This window comes from Pongo pygmaeus, chromosome 18 (assembly GCF_028885625.2).
Source record: "Pongo pygmaeus isolate AG05252 chromosome 18, NHGRI_mPonPyg2-v2.0_pri, whole genome shotgun sequence".
NCBI classification, from domain to species: Eukaryota; Metazoa; Chordata; class Mammalia; order Primates; family Hominidae; genus Pongo; species Pongo pygmaeus.
Genome location: NC_072391.2, coordinates 47,291,792 through 47,314,292, shown reverse-complemented (window position 1 = coordinate 47,314,292; position 22,501 = coordinate 47,291,792). Strand labels below are relative to the sequence as shown.

The window sequence follows — 22,501 nt, the reverse complement described above, 5'->3', positions numbered from 1 at the left end:
AAAAGAATGTAAAACTGGCCAGGTGTGATGACTCATGCCTATAATCCCAGCAATTTGGGAGGCCAAGATGAGCAGATCACTTGAGGCCAGGAGTTCCTGGGCAACATGGTGAGACCGCACCCCCACCCCATCTCTTCACTTTTCTTTTTTTTTTTTTTTTTTTTTTGAGACAGAATCTCTGTCTCAGAGTCTCTGTTGCCCAGGCTGGAGTGCAGTGATGTAATCTCAGCTCAGTGCAACCTCTGACTCCTGGGTTCAAGCGAATGTCCTGCCTCAGCCTCCAGAGTAGCTGGGACTATGTGCGCATGCCACCACATCCCGCTAATTTTTGTATTTTTTTATAGAGATGGGTTTTCACCATGTTGCCTAGGCTGGTCTTGAACTCCTGGCCTCAAGCGATCCTCCCACCTCGGCCTCCTGAAGTGCGGGATTACAGGCATGAGCCACCATGCCTGGCCAAAAAAAATATTTTTTTTTACGTGTAAAACTGTCGGAAAGTTTTTTTCCTTAGTAAAATGGGTTCAGAAGAAAATTGTCATCAAATAGCAGTACTTTAGAAAATCCCTATTCAAGGTAAGCTGATGCAGTAAGCCTGGGCAACAGAGCAAGACCCTCTCTCTAAAAACAAAAGGGAAGCTGAAAAATACTGGATATTTCTATTAATTTGTTAGCCTTGATGTGTCTGACACATTAATTTACCAAAGCAACTTGCAAGCTAAAGTCAGCATAATAAAAAGGAAATGAAATATATCTCTATGTGTACTGACCTGGAAACACATCTTTATATGGTAGGGGAGTTGCAGAAAACTACAATACGATCCCATTTGTGTTAAAGGATAAAAGACCCCCTGAAATTATACTTGTTCATATGTACAAATGCATAGAAAAAAAATCTAGGATATGTCCCATAATATTAAGATGGATGGGTTTGGGGAGATGAGTGGGATTAGGGATTGAAGTGCAGCTAGATCCTTTTACTTAAGTGTTTACATTTCTTCACAATAGAACATACATTCATATGTTACTTGTGAAATAATTCACTGTGTCTAGGTAGATGGACAAAATTGTCATGGATATTCGGTTCATTCGCTACTATTATATTTGAGAAACTTTTGGGATAATATTTAGAAGGATTTTGCTTTTTTTGCCTTTTTTAAGTGAGCACTTGCAGCAGAGGTTTAAGCAGCAGAAATCGGCCAGGTGTGGTGGCTCACACCTGTAGTCCCAGCACTTTGGGAGGCCAAGGTGGGCAGATCACTTGAGCCCAAGAGGTTGAGGCTATGGTAAGCTGGAATGGCACCACTGCACTCCAGCCTAGATGACAGAGTGAGACCCTGTCTCAAGAAAAAAAAGGGGGGGAAAAAAAAGACATCGCGCTGGAGTGGGCAGTCTGGTTTCACCCGCCAGTTGTCTATATGCTGCTGAGCACCTTCACTCTAAGCCAGTTTGGGACTATCTTACAGGAAACTACCCAGGATTTTTTTTTGGCCACCGCTCAGCTGGGTCCCAGGCAGACAGACCAGTCCAAACCAAATCCTCCCCTGCTGAGGGAGAATTCTGAGACACACCTTAGGCTGCACTTTGGTTACTAACCCTGCCTCTCTCAGTTCTCTGGAGAACCATTTTCATTATTCTCTTGTAATGATCTGTTACTTGTTGCTCTGCCCAACCTATGGTGATGCATTTCATTTTCTTAGTATAGCAAGCATAACCCCCTGCATTAAAGTAGAGGGTGAAACTGGGCTGGTATTTGTGAATAACCAAATTCTATGAGATCAGTTTCTATAATCTTCCATGGCTGTTGGGGGGGCCAAATGGTTATCATTGTCTAGGACAGAGTAGGATGAAAACAGCATCCTCAAGCATCTCCCAGTACTAGCATTAAAAAGGATGAGAACCAGCTTAGAGATCCAGCTTAGAGAACCAGCCACAGAAATGCCACATGTGCACAAGAAAACCTGCCTAAACAGAGCTGTCTTTAAATTTTTTTTAGAAAAAGTAGTCATTCAGGTTTTACATGAGGGCTCATACCAGTGGTTTTGAAGATAAATGAAAGCACAAAGCCTTTATTGAATTGCAGATTATGAATAATAAACCGAGTGGTAAGCACTAGGGGCAGATGTGCATAGAAATGCAATTTATAAAATTTCCAAGGCATCTTTGGATGCAATTTATAAAATTTCCAAGGCATCTTTGAAGAAACTGTCATTAGCTTAAAAAATCTTCCAGGTGTGCAATTCATTCATAGTTTTCATCACTGGTTGCCCAGTGATACGGCCTCAGGAAATGTTGAGATTTCTTAAATCATTTGTATCAAATATCTTTTTCTGGTAAATTCCTTAGTGTCTCTGCAGTGGTAACTAGACAAGATTGGAAAGTTTTCAAGATGATTCAAACCTCCAGCACCTCACAGGAGTCCACATTTCTTAACACAGAAGACAATGCTAATCAAAGAAGGAAATAAATAAAAAGGTTATTAAAAACAAATACTGGCTTCACCAAAGTTTCTAAACACACGTATCTATGTATATTCCACTAAAAATGTTTAACTCAACAGTCCTTCACCCTTTATATCCAGAAACTACACTGGTTGTCCCTCACTTTTCACCCATAACAACGTGCGTTAAGGCAGTGCTGCTTTTTAGTAGTAAAGATTGGAGACTCTTGACACTTCTAACAAACAAGCTTGTGATTTATTTTAGGATTGTAGGGCTTTCAAAAGACTTTTTTAAAGTGACTTCCGCAAGTTTCAATATGCAAAAATCAGAGAGGATCTTAAAATTAGGAGATTAAGTTTAGGGACAAAACAACATATTATGATAAATTGCAACTAAATATAAAGGTAATAATGAAATGGTCTTAGGGAAGAGCTATGAATAGCACAGAACCCAAATTGAAAGATGAAGAAAAATATTAACTCCAAGAATGCGGCTGATAACCCATCATTTCACTCTCTTTGAAAGGCATGGCCTAACCTCTAAGAGGCAAGTACTGAACTTCACCAAGTTGCTGGCTTTGGAGAATGCTTTTCCAAGTCCTCCTTTCCCTCCCCTACCCAATTCCACCCCACCTCACCATTCAGGTTTTTGTTTGTTTTTTTTAAGAGACGAAGGTCTCAAACTCCCGGCCTCAAGCAATCCTCCCACTTCAGCCTCCCAAAGTGCTGGGATTACATGCATGAGCCACCATGCCCAGCCTGAGCAACTTGTTTACTTCATACTTTCTCACTGGTACTATATGCGTTTTGTTTCTAGGCATCTTTAAGATAAATAACATTCCCCCCAAAAAACGTCCAGACTGTCCTTAGGAGAGACCTTCCATGTTACCAGGCCACATAGAAGCTGGTGTAGTGAAAGGCAGCTCAGTGGTGAAGCCACAAAGACGTTAAGTTAAAATGTGGAACTAGAGATGATATGCAACTACTAATAAGAATGTTCACTGAAATACACAAGAGAACACCTGATTTCCACATCATTAGCTGTTCTTATTGACATAGCTAAAATATCTCTCAGTAAATCCAGGAGCTACCACAAATGTGTAATAACCAAAGGGAATGCACTACATCCATCTCTCTGGTTCTGCCTCCTTTTCTTTCAGGCTACTAGGCTACAGACAAGGTTAAACTCAATAAAGTACACACTTAAGTAGAAAATGTAAAGGCCAAACATATTTTTTTAAAAAAACCAAAAACCTGAGAGACAGTAAAATAAACATTAGCAGTTTATTAACTAAAAACTGTCCTCAAATATTTAATTCTAGGTATCAAATAGATCAGCAGACTTTATAAGCAATTTTTCTGGTTAATAATTTTGTCAACACTCAATGTATATATATATTTAGCTCATTATCTTTGACCAAAAAAAAAGAAAAGTTGCCAAGGGTGTGAAGTCAAGATGGCTTAGAACAAGATGACTGAGAAAAAGGCTTCCAGTTAGGTCAAGTTTTCAAATCATGTAAATAACTTCTACAGTAAAATCTGGTTTGTTTCTTAGCTATGTTAAATATCAAGGAGCATATTAAAATTTGATCTTTAACACTTATTCTACCCACAAATGTTTTGACAAGATGGCAGGTAGCTAGAGTCTTGAGGGTCAGAAACCAAGGCAAGATGAACTCTTCTAAGGAATTTCATATATAAATCTTTGTTCCCACTTTAATGCTGGAATGTTAACATCATTCTCTAAATATTTTACTAGATGAACTATGACCCTGATGAAAATTACTATCAACAGTAACTACTAAATATAACTTTTATATTCAATTAGGTTTGTTAGAGGCATTTATAGAATATTTTGCTCATAAAATACTTTGAGAATGTGCCTTTCCAATAACTGAAAAAGTTTAAGGAACTAGGAGAACAAGAATAGATGGGTAAGAATAAATTCTTCTGTTCATTAATTTTAACATCTCAATATTTATCACAGCAAAATTGGGAACGTATTTTTGATAGTTTACCATTTAGTTTTGACTGTGAAGCAACTAACTGCCTAGAAACATTCTTAGTGACAGAAACACTGAGAAATCAACATATTAGAATTCAAGGAACTGATCAAACTATAGATCAATATTAAAGTAAAACTGAGATGTAGTCATGACCAATAAAAATATCAGCAACATCTACCACTAATACCTAATAATGGTGATTTCTAACAGATCAACCTTAATAACTACACCTCCTAGTCACTGGAGAGGGCTTTGCAATGAACATGTCACAGCAAGAGAATCCTGCACATCACGGTGGTCATTACTCTCTTCTGACCCTCTAGTGTTTCCAGAAACCCCAAACACTAGTCCATAGGTTCAGGCAAACACAAGTCACACTTACCATTTCATAGGGGAAGGAATGAGCAGAAAACACACAGAGAGATACAAGGTTCCAGTAGAAAAAGACAATTAAAAATGCTCACCCTATTGCCCATGTTTTGCCCTGTGCAGATTTTATCTAGGAGTATCTGGAACCAAATCAAATAACCTAAATATTAATGAGGCTCAAAATGCAAGTAAAGGTAAAGTACACTCAAAACAGGACAAAAATATAACACAATCAACTGTTGAAGACTGGAGGGCAACTACTTGTAAAAAACGTAGGTCCTACAGATCCAAGCTAGATTTGAAAACTGAGTGCGACATCTCCAAACCAAACAAAGACGTTCAAAACCAGGCACCTTCACAGTCACCTTAAAGCTGGAGGGAAAAAATGGATATACTTTTATCATCAAAACATAACCAGTAAGATTTTGTGCTGACACCTCACCAACCCATCAGCTCCTCTAAAAAACAGTATTTAAATATTAATATTTCTGATGGCCAGGTACACATACATGACTGCCTGAGAAATGTCACCAGAGTGAGGGAGAATTTGTAAAATCCCATTCAACAAGTATTAGCAAAGGAAGGTTATGATTCATGGATATGAATGGACTATAATATATAAATGACACATTTCTGATATATTCACAAAATCTTTATAGAAAGTATTAAAACTCAAAAAAGAAGATAGGAGTCAAATAGATGAAATGTATAAAACAAATGAGCAGGCAAACTAAAAGTTCTTGAAAGTATTTTACTTCAGATTGAAAAATGAACAGCTTCCACACTGTTCACTGCAAGATACACAGTATTCACGAATACAATGCTGGTCATTTGAGGAAATGTATACACACCTCAATTTCTCCTTCATGCTTTTTTCTTTTAGAAAGATACTGTTTACCAAAAAGAAACTTCAGCAGTACAGGAAAAACTATTTTCCCAATAAATTTACGAAAACCTAAGATTCCCAATGGAATCAAGATTATCTTCCCGCTACCACCACCTTAATATAATCACATGCTTATTGGAACACTAATATTCGCACCCTAAGAGTACATTTACTTTCAACAATGAGGGTGATTCTTTAAAAACAAACAAACAAAAAACAAAAAAAACTTCAGTGTGGTAAATGTAACATAGATCTCTGCAAGTATTAAGTGTCTGAAATAGGCAGCTAATACTGGATTTAATATTATTTTATAAATAATTGTTCCCTTAGCAGTAAACATAAGTCTACACATTCACAATTGTCCTAGAAAATAAATACTGTGATTATGCACAATGTTATGACAAACTAGTTTCAAAAACAAAAGCTCAACATCTCAATAAAAATTCTGATCAGAATAAAATGTGACTCTAAAATTTAAAACATTGTCAAAATAACATCACATTTGAAATCTTCCACAGTTTACACGAGTACTATGAGTTTCCAGTTTTGGAACACATTTTTCCATTGTGAATTAAAATATGAACATATTGAAAATTGTTAATTTCAGTGATGACATCAGTTTTGGTCTTACTTTAGCATTATTTTCTTTATAAAAAGTTACACTAAGTGTCCATTAATGGTCTGATTGGTCTTCAGTATTTCATAAATGTATATAAAAGAAACTCCTAAAAGCCAATAGTACTTTATATGTATATATATATATAAAAGAATCTCGTCTCAGAAATGGCTGTTATTTAACAGAGCCATACACACTGATGCTAAACTAAGAACTTTCACCCTGAAAGAAAGCATTTTCAGAAATGTCACTTACATTCTATTATATTAAATATTCCCAACTGAGTTTCAAACTCAACAGGTAATGATAACAGAATTATACATCTCATTGCACTCAAAGCTGACTACAACCAAAATTTACAGTATGATTGAAACAAGCCAATGTTTAAAAAAGTTTTAATTAACGATAACAATTCCATGAAAGAAGAGGATAAAGAATGGGATGACAAGAAGTATTTGGTCTTAATAAGGCAATACAAAATAGATCCATTATCAAAGACCATTTAATTTGTAAAGATCAACAATACCAAAAGCATAAAGTGGAATATAAGAAAATAGTTTTTTATAAGTATGATTTAATTAAAGCTGTTTACAGTTATTCTCCCACAGTAGTTAAGCATGACTTTTAAAAAGAATAAGAGATGAGAAACAGGCACACGCAGCACACAGGGTTAGAGAAGCCAGCATGCAAAGTCTGTGGAACTCGAAGTTTCACTGCAACAGGAATGAGACCAGACATGGGTGGCCTTTTTTTTTTTTTTTTCCTATTAGGAAGAAATGGGGGGGAAAAAAAAGACTGCAAAGGAAGCAAACACAAAGTCATGTAATTGCCCATTGCCCAAGACGACAGCACTATAGAAAACAGTTGCAAGTTAATTCTCGGAGATGACCAGAGATTTTTCAGTGTTTACACAAAAGTACATAGTACATTTTTTTTTTTTTTTTTTACAAAATAAAATAAACATCATTTGCCACCATAAACCTTTTCTTTAGAGAGGAAAAATTTTTGCAGCAGGACACAAGGGTTCTATTAAGTCATTTCAATGCTGAGAAAAACAAATTGAGTAATAGAACTAATCACTTCCCTATATATGGATGTTAAGATGACAATTTAGATTATTTTTCAAACTAATCCTGAGAAAAAATCTGTTTACAATTTAAACAGTAATGTTATGTAAAAAGTATTATTAACAAATCCACTATTACAAATATCAATTTCCTATATGGTCTTCTATATATACACACAATAAAATGGTAAATATATGCAAAAATATTAAAAAAAAAAACATGCACAGATCACTTTCCCCTTTGGAATCTGGACTTCCTATCAGATACCTTTGTTTTCCTTCCCCACCCCATCCTCTGATACTGTTTTTTGTTTCTATCACCCTACCAGCACTGAATACTATTCCCTATAACTCTGCATAAAGCCAATGAGAAATATATTTATTTTACATTCAAGCTTTAAATCTTAAAATGACCCTGTTGTAGCATATGACTTATCAAATAAGCAGCCTTTTTTTTCCCTCTTTTTTGCTTGCTTTTTTTTGTTTTGTTTTGTTTTGTTTTTTGCAGTTGTCAGTCTTCATGATCCATTCTGTGGCGAGCTGGGAAAAAACGCAGTTGCTAAGTCAACGTCTGAACAGTGTGAGGCTCCTGAATATCTCCCAGGAGTCCCTGCGCAACTGTCCTGAGCATGAGATCATTGCACAGAGAAGACAGTCCACCGCGCAGCGTCGACTATCTACAGAGGTCTGAGAGGGGCGCGTCCCTCTTGTGTTTCCTCTTTTTGCCATGGTAATACTGATTATTGGATTTGCCTTGATGTTGTTTGTTTGTCATCAAGGAACCATGGCTTGTTTGAGTTGTACCTTGGAAGCCTTTGCTGGAAGAACGAAAGAGCCTTGCTGATCCATGCTGCAGAAACAGAAAACGACCACAAAGACATCAGTATTGCAGAAAAGCAGTGTTCTCAAACACCTGGATTCGGGGAAGCTTTCAAAACTAGGAATATGCTGGCTAGATTGTTACCTTACTGATCACTGACTTATCTAGTGGGCATAAAAAGCTGTTACAGGGGTTCTTTTTAGCTTTAAAACCCTTACTTCATTTTAATGGAAATATTGAAAAGCATAGACCACTCGCCTGCCTTCTTAACAGAGTGTGTGGGATGTAAAGATTTTCTTAAGAAAACTACCAACCCAAACACCACATCATAAGTGACATAGTGGGAAGAGGCTCTTGGGCATGACAGGCACACTGGTAGGTTGGGGTCAGCACAGGTGGCCGCTCCCTTCCTGCTACTCATGGCCTGTGGCTTTCTCGTGACCCCAGTCCCTTCTGTCAACCCTGTCACTTGAACTGGTATTTTGTGATGAGTCTGTGTGTGGCATACATGGCTAAGCCCACATAGGTAAAATGAACTCAGTGAGTCAAATCAGACACAAGGTAACATACAGCCAAGAGGCCTCTTCCCAGGTTCCCAGCTATAGTGAGGAGTGACCCAGCCTCAGGCCAGAGCCCCATATCAATGGCTTCCTCCCCTCACTCTGAGTCATTACTCAGTTAATGACACTTCTAGGCAACAAAAAAACTTAAACTAGAGTATCTCTGTGGCCTTTTAAGTCCAAGCTAATGTTAATCAACTGACCATGCCTGACAGCCAGCTGATCATTTCAACACCAGCAACAAGGTATTGAACATTAAAACATTAGAAAAGGATACATTATTCCCAGATATGCACACTGCCATGAGGCCTCACAAAACCTTCATGCCAGCTTATTTCATGTACAACTGAAACACTTTTTATATGGTAGTTTGGCTGGATTCCTGAAGAGATTTATGTTACAATGCTGTCTCACAAGGATCCTTAGGACATCCTGTTCCTAGAAGCACTGTCATGTGTTGGAACCTCTTAGAATAAAATAAATTTGTTCTTCAATCTAGCGTTTTCTTCAAACCCATGCTGCATATTATTTACATGTGGGAAATTCTAAATATTTTGTATCAAATACTAACAATTAAAAACCCACGTTCCACACACCTGAGATTTGTTGGTGCTGTTGGATGTGTTAGTTTGGGTGCTTTGCATTTTCCCAACTGCCTGAGAGGACTCCAAGGATACATCTTGCGACCCTACTCGGTTCCCAGTGGACGGACGGCAAAGCAGCTGTTTCGGGGTTTTGCATGGTGTTGCATCGGAATCCTAACACAAGTCACATGAGTTATAATGTGACATATTAGTAATTTAGATACTCAATATTCAGAAAGAAGAACAATTTTGGTTAAAGTACTCTCTGGGCTAAATTTAAACATTTGGGAGTTAAAAGAAGCACACTGAGGAATTTAGAAAATTAATTGTTTGTTTAAATTTTCCTCCAAACATTTAAAGTGACTGATTTTATCAGAGAGCTTCTGTTCATTGTTAAATCCACTGCCCACATTTGACCTTGAAGGAGCTCACAGAGGTCTGTTTATTTGTTTTTTTATTTATAGAAAATGAAAGATTATTGTAAAGAGTGAGGAACCTAGGTCCTAGTCCCTGGCTTCAGCTAGACACAAGATAATGGGTTTAAGGGGTTCAATCTCTGAGAGTCTGTGATGACAAATCAGTGATCATTCTAACCAAACATACTGGTGTGGGTGGGTGTGGAATTCCCGCGACAGTGGGCTGAGCTCCACCTATTTCTGGGCTGCTTGGGCCATGACAATGCTACGTCTCTCTGCAGGTCTCCACCTTGGCCCTGGCACTCTACCCAGCATCTCAGAGTCACATTCTCTCAGTCCCCAACACTCCATCTCCCTATGTCTGTGACATCTAGCTTGGCATTCTGTCCTCCAAAGCATACTGCTCTAGGAACCAAAAAGGCACACAGGGAGATTTTGCACAGGAGGATTTATGATTCCATATTGGCACATGGTCATCATCAACAACATACAATATTTAGATTACTTTTCATGTCCTACACTTAATAAAGTTAAACTCAAACAGGTAAGCCTGCTTTAGATCTCAAATCAGTACACTACAAATTCACTTTGATTTTAAAAGGTAACTTACATTATAATTGACACATAAATTCTATCAGGATGGGGGAACAAAAAAAATTCTATCAGGATAGAAAGAGAAAGTAGATTAGAGGTTACCAGAGGTTAAGGGAGGGAAGGAAGAATTAGAAGAAACTACTGCTAAATGCAGGGTTTCTTCTTGGGGTGATGGAAATGTTCTAGAATTACTGGAGATGGCTGCACAACATTGTGAATATGTTCTAAAAACCACTGAATTGTACATTTTTAATGCTGAATTTTATGTTAATTATATCTCAATTAAAAAAAAATTTGTCCAGGCACGGTGGCTCATGCCTGTAATCCCAGCACTTTGGGAGGCCGAGGCGGTCGGATCATGAGGTCAGGAGATCGAGACCACGGTGAAACCCCGGCTCTACTAAAAATACAAAAAATTAGCCAGGCGCGGTGGCAGGCCCCTGTAGTCCCAGCTACTTGGGGGGCTGAGGCAGAATGGTGTGAACCCGGGAGGCGGAGCTTGCAGTGAGCCAAGATCACGCCACTGCACTCCAGCCTGGGCAATAGAGCGAGACTCCGTCTCAAAAAACAAAACAACAACAACAAAAAATTCAACCAGGAAGCTGAAAAAAAATTGAGTGAAAGAAGCCTTACACAAGAGTATATTCTATGTGGTTCCATTTGTATGAAATTCTGAAACAGGCAAAACTAACTATGATGTTAAAAAGTTATAACAGCTGGGCTCACACCTGTAATCCCAGCACTTTGGGAGGCTGAGGCGGGTGGATCTCTTGAGGTCAGGAGTTCAAGACTAGCCTGGCCAACATGGTGAAACCCCATCTCTACTAAAAATACAAAAAATTAGCTGGGTGTGGTGGCACATGCCTGTAATCCTAGATGCTCAGGAGGCTGAGGCAGGAGAATCGCTTGAACCCAGGAGGCGAAGGTTGAGGTGAGTGAAGATCATGCCATTACATTCCAGCCTGGGTGACAGAGCAAGACTCCGTCTCAAAAAAAAAAAAAAAAAAAAAAAAAAAAAGAAAAGGAAAGGAAAGAAAAACGTTAAAGGCCAGGTGTGGTGGCTCATGCCTGTAATCCCAGCAATTTAGGAGGTTGAGGCGGGTGGATCACGAGATCAGGAGTTCGGGACCAGCCTGACCAACATGGTGAAACCCCGTCTCTACTAAAAATACAAAAAATTAGCTGGGCATGGTGGTACGCTTCTGTAATCCCAGCTACTCAGGAGGTTGAGGCAGGAGAATCGTTTGAACACGGGAGGTGGAGGTTGCAGTGAGCCAAGATCACACCACTGCACTCCAGCCTGGGTGACAGAGGGAGACCCCATCTCAAAAAAAAAAAAAGGAAAAAACAATAAACAAATATTGGAGTCTGGCTACAAGGATGCACAAGCTACAACACTCTAGAGGAACTGATGTCTGTAATCTACTTTGAAATGGATCAAAGAATAAGATGAATTAATGGACAGAGTGATGGATAGACAGGTATGAGATAAGCAAGTAAAAGGTTAATAGCAGAATCTATTGGTGAGTACATGAATGCTCACTAAAATTTGTTCACTTCTGCTGTATGCTTGAAATTTTTCATAACAAAATGTTGAGAAAAAGTACAAGCGTGAAAGTTATTAAAATATCCCAGTAACATGTAAGCAAAGGAAGTAGCCTTAGCCTTCGAGACACTGTTAACCCCAGCAAGAGAACGTGCATGCGTCTGAGTTCAGAAGAGCTGAGCCTTTCATACTTACTACATCACTAGAGCTGGACTGTGTGGCAGAAGAGGACGACACTGGACCTGATGAAGAGTTTGAAGAGTGTTTACTAAGAGATTCCGAGGTTTTACTTCTACATTTTCCAAGGGCTTCATTTTCTTCAGATAGATTATTATTACATTTATCTAACTGCTGAGTATCTACTATCAAGGTAACACCATTTCCTGAAAGAGTGGCAAAAGATTGGAAAACGTTTCTTCCCATTAAACGCACACAACACAGAAAAGCCTCTAATACTCAGTCAATCGACCAAGGAAAATATCTTACCATTGCATGAAGGCTCAGGTCTATTCTTCAAGCCCCACTGCTTTGATATCCAATCTCTATATGTGGCGACTTCATCTGTTACTCTAATTATTCTACCTAGTATGCTGCATGTGTTTAAAAAGAAAGGGAGAGGGAGGGAATAACATTAATTTGAAGATAAGAAGCCACAACCAATTTTGACACAATGGGCTGGTTATAGATGAACTTTTACCTTTCTGTTTCATTGTTGGGATAGTACTTTGCTATTGGTGATACAGCATGACTCAAAACAACGTAGGCATAATCAAAGGCCTGCTTCACTTGCATGGCCCCATATGAACTCCTTCCAACATCGTTACCTTTAAAAGAAATATACATAACATAGTAAGCTTGACTGTGATTAATATGCACTAAATGTTGATGACCCTCTTCCAGGAGAGCAAGGGCCATAGTTATCCCACCAGAGTTGTGCCCGGAAGCTGAGCTGTGAGCTGTCCCCAAAGCTCCCCAGTCTCTGAATATGTGAATCATGCAGTTGGTACTTCATTATGGTGTATCAGTTGCCGGAATGTATTCTGGCCCATCAAGAACTATCCCATTCCACACATAAACAGTTATGCAAACAAAAGAAATAGTGCCCTGTTCACTCCTAAGAGTGAAACCCCAAGTTACATTAGAAATACTTCTACATTTTTGGGGTTTATATTAGCTATATAGCTATTTCTCACTCTAAATTATGAGCCCCTAAAAAGCAAGGATCGTCTTGCTGAAAAGTCTTCATGTCCTTTGACCCAATGCTTTTGAACAGAGCAGGCTCCCAATCAATGTAATGTTTCCTCAATGAATAAACACATACAACTATTAATGTTTATAAGGCAGCTCAATAAGCCAGAAAATGGTTCCTAGGCAACTACTGTATCTCTTCACCCCCTTTCCTTACTCATTTTCAAAGTTTACACATTAAAGCAAATGACTAAAAGCACTTCCACTGAAGTCCAGTAACGCAGAATCTATTTTACAATTATATCAAGAAAAAATATTGCTCAGAAAAATCAGGACACAAGCAAGCAAACAGAACTTCAAAAAAGCATGGAAGGAATTTACTTTCTGCTTACTTTCAAGCTCACACGAAGCTGGAAAAAGCACAAAGAGACATGCAAAATCAAACAGAAAAGGAGAAATTCAAAAAGAAAATACATTGTCTCCTTGCACCCTTCTGCTCACGAATTCAAAGATACATTACTGTGCTTGCTGCCTCTCAGGACTTCAGAATCATCTCATTAAAGCCTCATTAATTGCTGACAATTGGTTGTAATCAAGGCAATAAGGACCCAAGAAGGAGAAGCAGCCACCAAACATGAACTCATCCAAATAAGTGAATGCCTTTTCTACTATGCTTTTAGGGTTAAACAGATTCTACTCCCTACTTATCTGGAAGTCTCCAAGGTGTTTTTCTACTGTCTGTGTCTGTTTATTTTAGTATGTTTGCTCATGAAATATTTCGATGAAAAAAGAATAACAATTAGAAGTTGTTCCTTCATTTTTCATCTAAAGAGAATTTAAAGTATAATAAGGTGACTGACAGTGCCCTCTCTTTGAATGCCCACAAATTTACCTAATTTCAATACCTGGTTGTAAAGGATCTTCGATATAAAGCATTGATGGCCTGTAGCCATCTAGCATATTTTTCTGTACTTCATCTTTGGCCACATATGAACCACCATCCTTTATCCGGATGCCAGTCTTTAAATAATTGAAGTGTCGTCCATATAATTCAAAAAATTCTATTAAGAGAACACCATAGTTTGTATTGGGGATGCAAGCATCTTCCCTGGGATGTAACTAAAAGCAGAAAAGAAGAAATTATATTGGATTTTTGCTAAATTATCAAGGAGAGGGGGAATAAATTATATTCTAACTTCTACAAGCAATATTATTATAATTTTGGTTTAGCATAGCAGTCAGTTGATAATAGGCTAACAGCAGGCTATACTGCTGTTACACACAACACTAAAGTCCCATGGTGCGGGAATGGCAGGAGACTGTTTGTAAGGCTGAATTTTACGGCTGCACCAGGCTGCCGACCAGGGCTGGCTTGGCCCAACACATCAGCAAAGTCGTTCTGACTCACGAATAGACTCAGGCAGCTGGCAACCCTGCGCCACATAAACATACCCACTTACAATACTAAGACTCTAATTCGCTTACCCAAATAGCAGGTCTCAATTCCAACTAAACTTACAAGATTTAGCTGCTTAGAAGACATTCTTATTGTTGGCATTTATACTATTTATGCTTATGGAAACCAGGCCGTACATTTTGCATGTTAAAATTTGCAGTGAAAAGTCTCAAAAATACTAGAATGTATGGGATTTAAAACCAAAAATATTCTTTCATAGGAATTTAAAAATACGTATTTGCTAAATGATAAAATGTACCCAGTTTAAAGGGAAAAGCTGTAAGTAATCAACGAAAGCAATGCAATTACAGGTTGATTTTAATTTTTTCCAAAATGTTTCCCAGCTGATTGATCACTTTTGCTTTTAGTGTGCACTAGCATGGTATACCCATATGACTTACCTGAAGGAAACTGACTGCCATTAAAAAGAGACTATAAGAACCAATTCCACCTGTAAATACTTCATTAAGGTCCCTCTGCAAGAGGAATTGTTTCAATACTAAAACCAAGTATGGCAATACAGGATATTTCTGAAAAAGAAAATTGTATTTTCAATGAATTCCTGTATCAGCAACAGATCTAAGCATTAAGAGGGGCATAAATTGGTCCTTACATTATAAAATTTGGTAGAGATATACAACATACTTAATTTTCTATTTTAAGAGTAAGCTATTAAAAAAAAGTAAACTATAGGTAATGAATGGCTCTCCCCTTATATCTAAAATGTAAGACATGTACAAATGAATAATAGCACCTAAGTACTTGCTACAGGGCTGGGCATGGTGGCTCATGCCTGTAATCCTAGCACTTTGGGAGACCAAGGCGGGCAGATCACCTGAGGTCAGGAGTTCGAGACCAGCCTGGCCAACATGGTGAAACCCCTATCTCTACTGAAAATACAAAAAATAGCCAGGAGTGGTGGCGGGAGCCTCTAATCCCAGCTACTTGGGAGGCTGAGGCAGGAGAATCACTTGAACCCGGGAGGCAGAGGATGTAGTGAGGTGAGATCGTGCCATTGCACCCCAGCCTGGGTGACAAAGCAAGACTCCATCTCAAAAAAAAAAAAAAAGTACTTGCTATAGGATAGAAACACTAACAGCACGTAACTGATGATGCTCACTTGCGACCATGACCCTCTAATATTCATTTGTAAACAGATAATAGAACGAGTATAAGGACAAAGTCACCAACATCTTAAAGCACTAAATCAGTGGGATTTTTAAGAATCACTTTTCTTGGTGATGCACCACTGTAGACTAGCAACCTTTAGATTATTCTGCCACAGCCCTGGGGCAAACAAGAGTCCTGCCTGCTGACTTGCACATGGGCTGATGACTACACACAGACCACCCCTCCCTTCCACGCTTTACAGAGAATGAGGCAGGGCTACCTGAGAGAACACCTGAGTGGGCAAGTATGTACAGAATGAGTCCACCTTTTGCTGTGCACATATTCATTCACTCCTCTGTAAACCATGCCATAGACTGAGGCCACAGAGGGAAACAAAGCAGGCACAACATCTTCAAAGAAGTCTTAACAGCTATTATTACTTAGGGTGGTAAAATTACTAGTGATTTCCATTTTTTTCCCCCTCACTCTGTCACCCAGGCTGGAGTACAGTAGCACAATCTAGGCTCATTGCAATCTCCAGCTCCTGGGCTCAAGTGATCCTCCCACCTCAGCCCACCATGCCCAGCTAATTTTTGTATTTTTGTAGAGACAGGGTTTCACCACATTGCCCGGGCTGGTCTTGAACTCCTAAGTTCAAATGATCTGCCTGCCTGGGCCTCCCAAAGTGTTGGGATTACAGGTGTGAAACATAGCACCTGGCCAGTGATTTCCATTTTTTTTCTTTACTCTTATCTCTGTTTTCTAGATGTCCTACAATGAACACACATGGCTACTATAAAAAAGAAAAAAAAGCTTACACTTTTGCAAATTGCATCAAACTAAGCAAGCATAGGAAAGAACAAAAATATGGAGAAATAAGTATTTTTAAACATTGTGGGCTGGGCACGGTGCCTCACGCCTGTAATCCCAGCACTTTGGGAGGCCGAGGTGGGCAGATCACTTGAGGTCAGGAGTTTGAGACCAGCCTGGCCAACATGGAGAAACCCCATCTCTACTAAAAATACAAAAATTAGCTGGGCGTGGTGGCACACGTATGTAGTCCCAGCTATTCTGGAGACTGAGGCACAAGAATCGTTTGAACTCGGGAGGTGGAGGGTACAATGAGCCATGATCGCACCATTGCACTCCAGCCTGAGTGACAGAGCGAGACTCTCTCTCAAAAAACAAAACAAAACAAAACAAAACATTGTGGTTAAGTCAGTCTAGATACAGTTCCCTTTCAAAGAACAATTAGGGGTCAGGCGTGGTGGTTCATGCCTGTAATCCCAACACTTTGGGAGGTCAAGGAAGGAGGACTGCTTGAGCCCAGGAGTTTAAGAACAGCTTGGGCAACATAGTAAGACCTTATCTCTACTTAAAAAAAAAAGAAAAAAAAAGTGGCCACATAGCAAGACCTCATCTCTACTTAAAAAATAAAATAAAAAAGTGGCCGGGCTCGGTGGCTCACGCCTGTAATCCCAGCACTGCGGGAGGCTGAGGAGGGCGGATCACCTGAGGTCAGGGTTTGAGACCACCCTGGCCAACATGGTGTAACCACATCTCTACTAAAAATACAAAAATTAGCTGAGCGTGGTGGCGTGAGCCTGTAATCCCAGCTACTCAGGAGGCTAAGGCAGGAGAATCACTTGAACCCGGGAGGCGGAGGTTGCAGTGAGCCAAGATCACGCCACTGCACTCCAGCCTGGGCAACAGAGTGAGACTCCATCTAAAAAAAAAAAAAAAAAGGCCGGCTGTGGTGGGCAAGCCTGTGATCCCAGATACTCAGGCCAAGGTGAAGGATCACTTGAGCCCAAGAGGCTGAGGCTGCAGTGAGCCATGATCACTGCACTCTAGCCTGGGTAACAGAGTGAGACTCGGTGTCAAAAAATGAAAGAAAGGAAAAAAAGGAAGAAGAAGGAAGGAAAAGGGAAAGGGGAAGGAAGAAAAGGAAGAAAAGAAAAGAGAAAAGAAAAGGGAGGGAAAGAAAAAGAGAGAAAAGGGAAAGGGAGGGATAGAGGAAGAGGGAGAGGGAGAAGAAAAGGGGGAGGGAGAGAGAGAAAATGAGAATACGAAAGAATAAATAATTAGGGAAACAATCAACAGAATTTTATCTGGATATACCCTTCGACCTCAAAATTTTGCTTCTGGGAATCTTCCTACAAACATTTTGCATGTGTAAAGCAAGATGCATGTATGGAAGTATATTCGTCAATCCCTTTTTCTAATAGCAAAAAAAAAAAACTGGAACAACACTGAAGAACTGCTAAATCAAGCAGTCACAGCCTTACAAAAGACTACTGCCTGTGTAACCAACAAAAAGAATAAAGCAAGCCTGTATGTGCTAATATGGAAGAAACCTCCAAAACATTAAGTTTTTACGAAGGTATAAGACAACGTGTGTATAATGTGCTACTCCTTTTGCTTATAATTTTAAAGAACATAAAAAAGCCACACAAAAAACAATAATTGGCAATGAGAAATTCTGTAAAAATGATCTAAGTATCTACGGTGTAAGGGTGACTCACTTTACACTGTCTCTTTATATACTGATGAATGTTATCATGCATATGAATTTCAATTTTTAAAAGTTTTTTCCAGAAAAAGAAAATATTAGACAGATACACACACACACATACACACACACCCAATATAGTGGGATTATGGATTATATTTCTTTTATTTTTCTGCTTTTCTGTATTCCATACATTTATGCAAGATGATAATGCTTGTAACATTAAGTAGTTCACATTTTTTTCTTAAAAAACAAAAAAGAAGAAATAGAAACTTTAGAGCTGCTAGAGAAAAAAAAATTGTGAATATTCTAACAGAAGTCAAAGGAGTTAATGGTTTAGGTTAGAGGTGAGAAAGCTGACAACTACCTAAGTATGTAAAATGTTCCAAAGATGATGGTGACAAATTCTTCTCTATCTTGGAAGAAAACAGAATAGAAATAAACTTAAATAATTTCAAAACAGAAGTGAAGAAGCCTGTAGGAAACACCTTAAAGGTAATTTAGGGATTGAAATCTACAAAGGGCTCTTAAAACTCTTAACCTATTTCCTGTTTAGAAAAAAAAAAAAGTACAGCCAGGCACGGTGGCTCACGCCTGTAATCCGGGCACTTTGGGAGGCCGAGGTGGGCGGATCACAAGGTCAGGAGTTTGAGACCAGCCTGGCCAATATGGTGAAACCCCATCTCTACTAAAAATACAAAAATTAGCCAGGCATGGTGGCGGGTGCCTGGTACTCGTCCCAGGCACGAGTCCCAGGTACTCACGAGACTGAGGCAGAAGAACTGCTTGAACCCGGGAGGTGGAGGTGGCAGTGAACCAAGATTGTGCCACTGCACTCCAGCCTGGGTGACAGAGAGAGACCCTGCCTCAAAAAAAGAAAAAAAAAAAAGTGCAGCTCACTGCCCGCGCAGTATTCTTGGGGCAAACGGGAAATGGGTTAAAGGAAAGGTTCTTAATCTGAACTCCTGAAGGTTAAAAACAGATGGAATCAACTGTGTAGTAGAATTCCATCTCTTCTGTCTCTACGAGGAAGGATCTAGAGCAGACAATTTCTTCAAAAGCTTTCTCAACTTTTAATTCTTACTTGAGGTCACATTATAAGTTAATCACTGATCATTACAAGCAGATTCAAAGAAAGCAAAACCGTTGCATACAAAAGTAAGGTGCAGGCTAGCACAGTGGCTCATGCCTGTAATCCCAGTGCTTTGGGAGGCTGAGGCCAGGAGTTAGAGACCAGCCTGGCCAACACAGCGAGGCCCCAACACTAAAAAAAAAAAAAAAAAAAAAATACAAGAAATAGCCAGGTGTAGTAGCTCACGTCTGTAGTCCCAGCTACTTGGGAGGCTGAGGTGAGATGACCACTTGAACCCAGGAGTTTGAGGCTGCAGCGGGCCATGATCCAGCCACTGCACTCCAGCCTAGGTGACAGAGTGAGACCCTAGCTCTATTTAAAAGAGCGAGAGAGAGAAAGAGAGAGAGAGAGACAGCAACATGCATATAAAAATATTAGAACACCAGAACAGAATCTTAAAATTACATTTCTAATAGTTTTGTTGTATAAACGCTAAATTCTCTGACCTTGGTAAAATCTTTGATGAGGTCAGCTGCTCTCACACCATTCTGTACATTAAAGCTGATATCAACTTTCACTTCAGTAAAAGAATCTGTTAATTTAATAATAGGTACCTATAAAGAAAAGAAAGGTAAAATGTAAATGCTTTAACCAGATTAAATGACAAAATCGGGGGATGGAAGCTTACTAGACATGAGGTCTCCATCATCTCATGAGAGCATAAGAACACTGAGTATTCTAAATATGGCGCACGCCAGTAAACCTGGTCTGCTACAAATACTATATGCTGCATATTTAGCACCAGGCCCCATACAGTATATTACAGTATAATTTCTATCAGTTGACAATTTTGTTTGGTGTCCAATTTTTTATTATTTATTTTTATTGTTTATATTTAAGGTGTACATGTTTTGATATACTTATCTTGATACACATACTGAAGTGATTACTACAGTTAAGTAAATTAATATGCCCATCATCTCATTTATTAGTTCACATATAGTTATAATGATAATGTTAAAATTAACAAAAACCTTCAATAATTTGGAGAACACTTTCTGAGTATAAGATGAAGAACTATGAATGCCAGGTATTAAATGTTTTGTATCATCAAACTGTTTCTAATAACAAAATTGCTGGATTCTTAAGGTGTACACTACAACCCACTTGCATTACTGGTCAGTTTTGCAAATAGCCCAAAAAGCAACCTGACAAGATAAAATATAAAAATTATTCTAAAAAACTGACAGGATTATTTACATGAGCTATCAGGAGTTCTTTTCAAAAACGGCTCTAACTTGGGCAACACAGGGAGACCCTATCTCTACAAAAAAAAATTTTTTTAAACAAGCAGGGCGTGGTAGGGTGTGCCTTAGTCCCAGATACACATAAGGCTGAGGTGGGAGGATCACTTGAGTCCAGGAGTTAGAGACCAGCCTGGGCAACATAGTGAGACTGTATCTCTCTAAAAAAAAATGAATAAAACAAACAAAAATCTCTACAGTGAGTACTGTGTATAATAAAATTGGGTATTTTGCTGTTGTTAAAAGAAATGCAGGCCGGGTGCAGTGGCTCACGCCTGTAATCCCAGCATTTTGGGAGGCAGAGGTGGGTGGATCACTTGAGCTCAGGAGTTGGAGATCAGTCTGGGTAACACGGTGAAACCCCATCTCTACAAAAAATACAAAAAAATACAAAAAAAAAATACAAAAAAAAAGGCAGGTTGTGTCTGTAGTCCAGCTCCCCAAGAGGCTGAGGTAGAAGGATCACTTGAGCCGAGGAGGCACAGGCTGTAGTGAGCCGAGATTGTGTGGTCACACTCCAGCGTGGACAACCAGAAAACTTTTTATGTGCAAGCACGGTGACATTAACAAAATGAAAGAATCATTCACTTGCAATGTAACTGTGCTCACCAAACTTTAATTTTAATTCAAGTTTCATAGATAAATAACTAAGGATTTTAATACGAAATGCTGCAGAACTTACAGTTGCTTTGTCTAAAACTTTCACCGAATCCTCATCTGCGACTTTGTGTTTCCGAAGAGCTTCTTCCAGAGTCCAGAGGGGTAGGTTCTCCCACTTCCCAAACACCACTAGGTCGATGTCACTGAACACAGAATACATAACAAGAGGGTCTGAAGAAGTTGGAAACTTGTTTTAACTGACACTCATGCTTATAGACTTCATTAGTACAAGCAAAACCTATTTCCCACCCTGGCCAACGAAGACTAAATGTGTTGGTGATAATGGTTTTGTGGAGAAGGGAAATAGTAGCTGTTGATTTTAACTCCTCCTCCCAGTCATTTCACAGAATTCAGGCCTCAGGAAATAGGGTGATTTTGAAAGAAGTAAAACCTCAAAGAAGAAAAAACAAAAAGCACTTCACGTATTTTCTTTAATAAAGGCTTCTGGTACTAGACGTAATGATTTTCCTATCTGGATGAGATTAATTGTGACTCAGAAATATTATGAAGTGCTTTAAGCTGGATGCAGAACAGGTATCCAGCATGCTACCATTTGTGTTAATATACACACATGTCCTTTTATATGCACAGATATCTCTGAAAGGATATGTGAGAAACTGGTAAAAGCGGCTGTTCCAAGGAGAACCAGGGGGCAGAGGTGGGACTGAGACTTTTCCCTGTATTGATTTTTGTGCCTTTTCCAAATGTGAACTATGTGAATGTACTACCTATTCATAAAATTTAATTAAATTTTTTAAGAAAGAGTGATTTTTCATGTTTTACTGATGCTGAGAACCTAAATAAGAAATATGAACTCGAAGTTGAGTATTTTATGACTTTTGCAGGCCAAGAACATCTATGAGAAGAATGGAAATTGCCAGGGTCCATCCACTTCAGCACACTTTAAGCTGGGGCAAAGTATACCAAATCAAGCTCAAATGGAAAAACATGATGCTGACTTTATTCTGGAGAAATTAAAATTTAAAGTAATAATAATAATAACCATGATGGAATGTTCAAACAATTTCAATTCTTAGAGAGCAAGTATTCACCCTTCAGAGAAACATTATCATTTCCCAAAAGAGAGCCTTCAAGGCTGTGCGTCACAAGAGGTCTCATTTGAGAAGACTGAAACTGAACAACAGTCCTGAAAGGCCAAGATCTTTCTCAGAGAAGAGATCTGTACCCTGAATTTCTGGATCAGGATGCTGGAGCCATAACTAGTAGAATGAGTTCTTAATTTGAAAGCAAGAGTGAGTGTGAGAGTGAGTGAGCAAGACAGCGGGAACTCACATTCAA

The 22,501-nt window shown here is 38.9% G+C and overlaps 1 protein-coding gene across 8 annotated transcripts in view; it reads right to left on the bottom strand.

Annotated features, from left to right (window-relative positions):
* Nucleotides 1–2,020: 2,020 nt before the first annotated feature.
* The window catches only part of TENT4B (terminal nucleotidyltransferase 4B), an 84,602-nt gene continuing 64,121 nt past the window's right edge, over nt 2,021–22,501 (bottom strand). For 4 of the 8 annotated variants that reach the window (XM_063655027.1, XM_054453045.2, XM_063655026.1 and 1 more), the window contains 9 exons: nt 21,225–21,345; nt 19,745–19,852; nt 14,946–15,074; nt 13,994–14,207; nt 12,598–12,724; nt 12,387–12,490; nt 12,096–12,283; nt 9,357–9,518; nt 5,547–8,230 (listed from right to left, as the gene is read on the bottom strand). In XM_063655027.1, the coding sequence (XP_063511097.1) occupies nt 8,054–8,230; nt 9,357–9,518; nt 12,096–12,283; nt 12,387–12,490; nt 12,598–12,724; nt 13,994–14,207; nt 14,946–15,074; nt 19,745–19,852; nt 21,225–21,345 (1,330 nt within the window). In that variant the 3' untranslated portion in view covers nt 5,547–8,053. Of the gene's footprint in view, nt 2,445–5,546; nt 8,231–9,356; nt 9,519–12,095; nt 12,284–12,386; nt 12,491–12,597; nt 12,725–13,993; nt 14,208–14,945; nt 15,075–19,744; nt 19,853–21,224; nt 21,346–22,501 lie in introns of those variants that run through there. The other 4 variants (XM_054453046.2, XM_054453043.2, XM_054453042.2 and 1 more) reach the window with 3 other exon arrangements.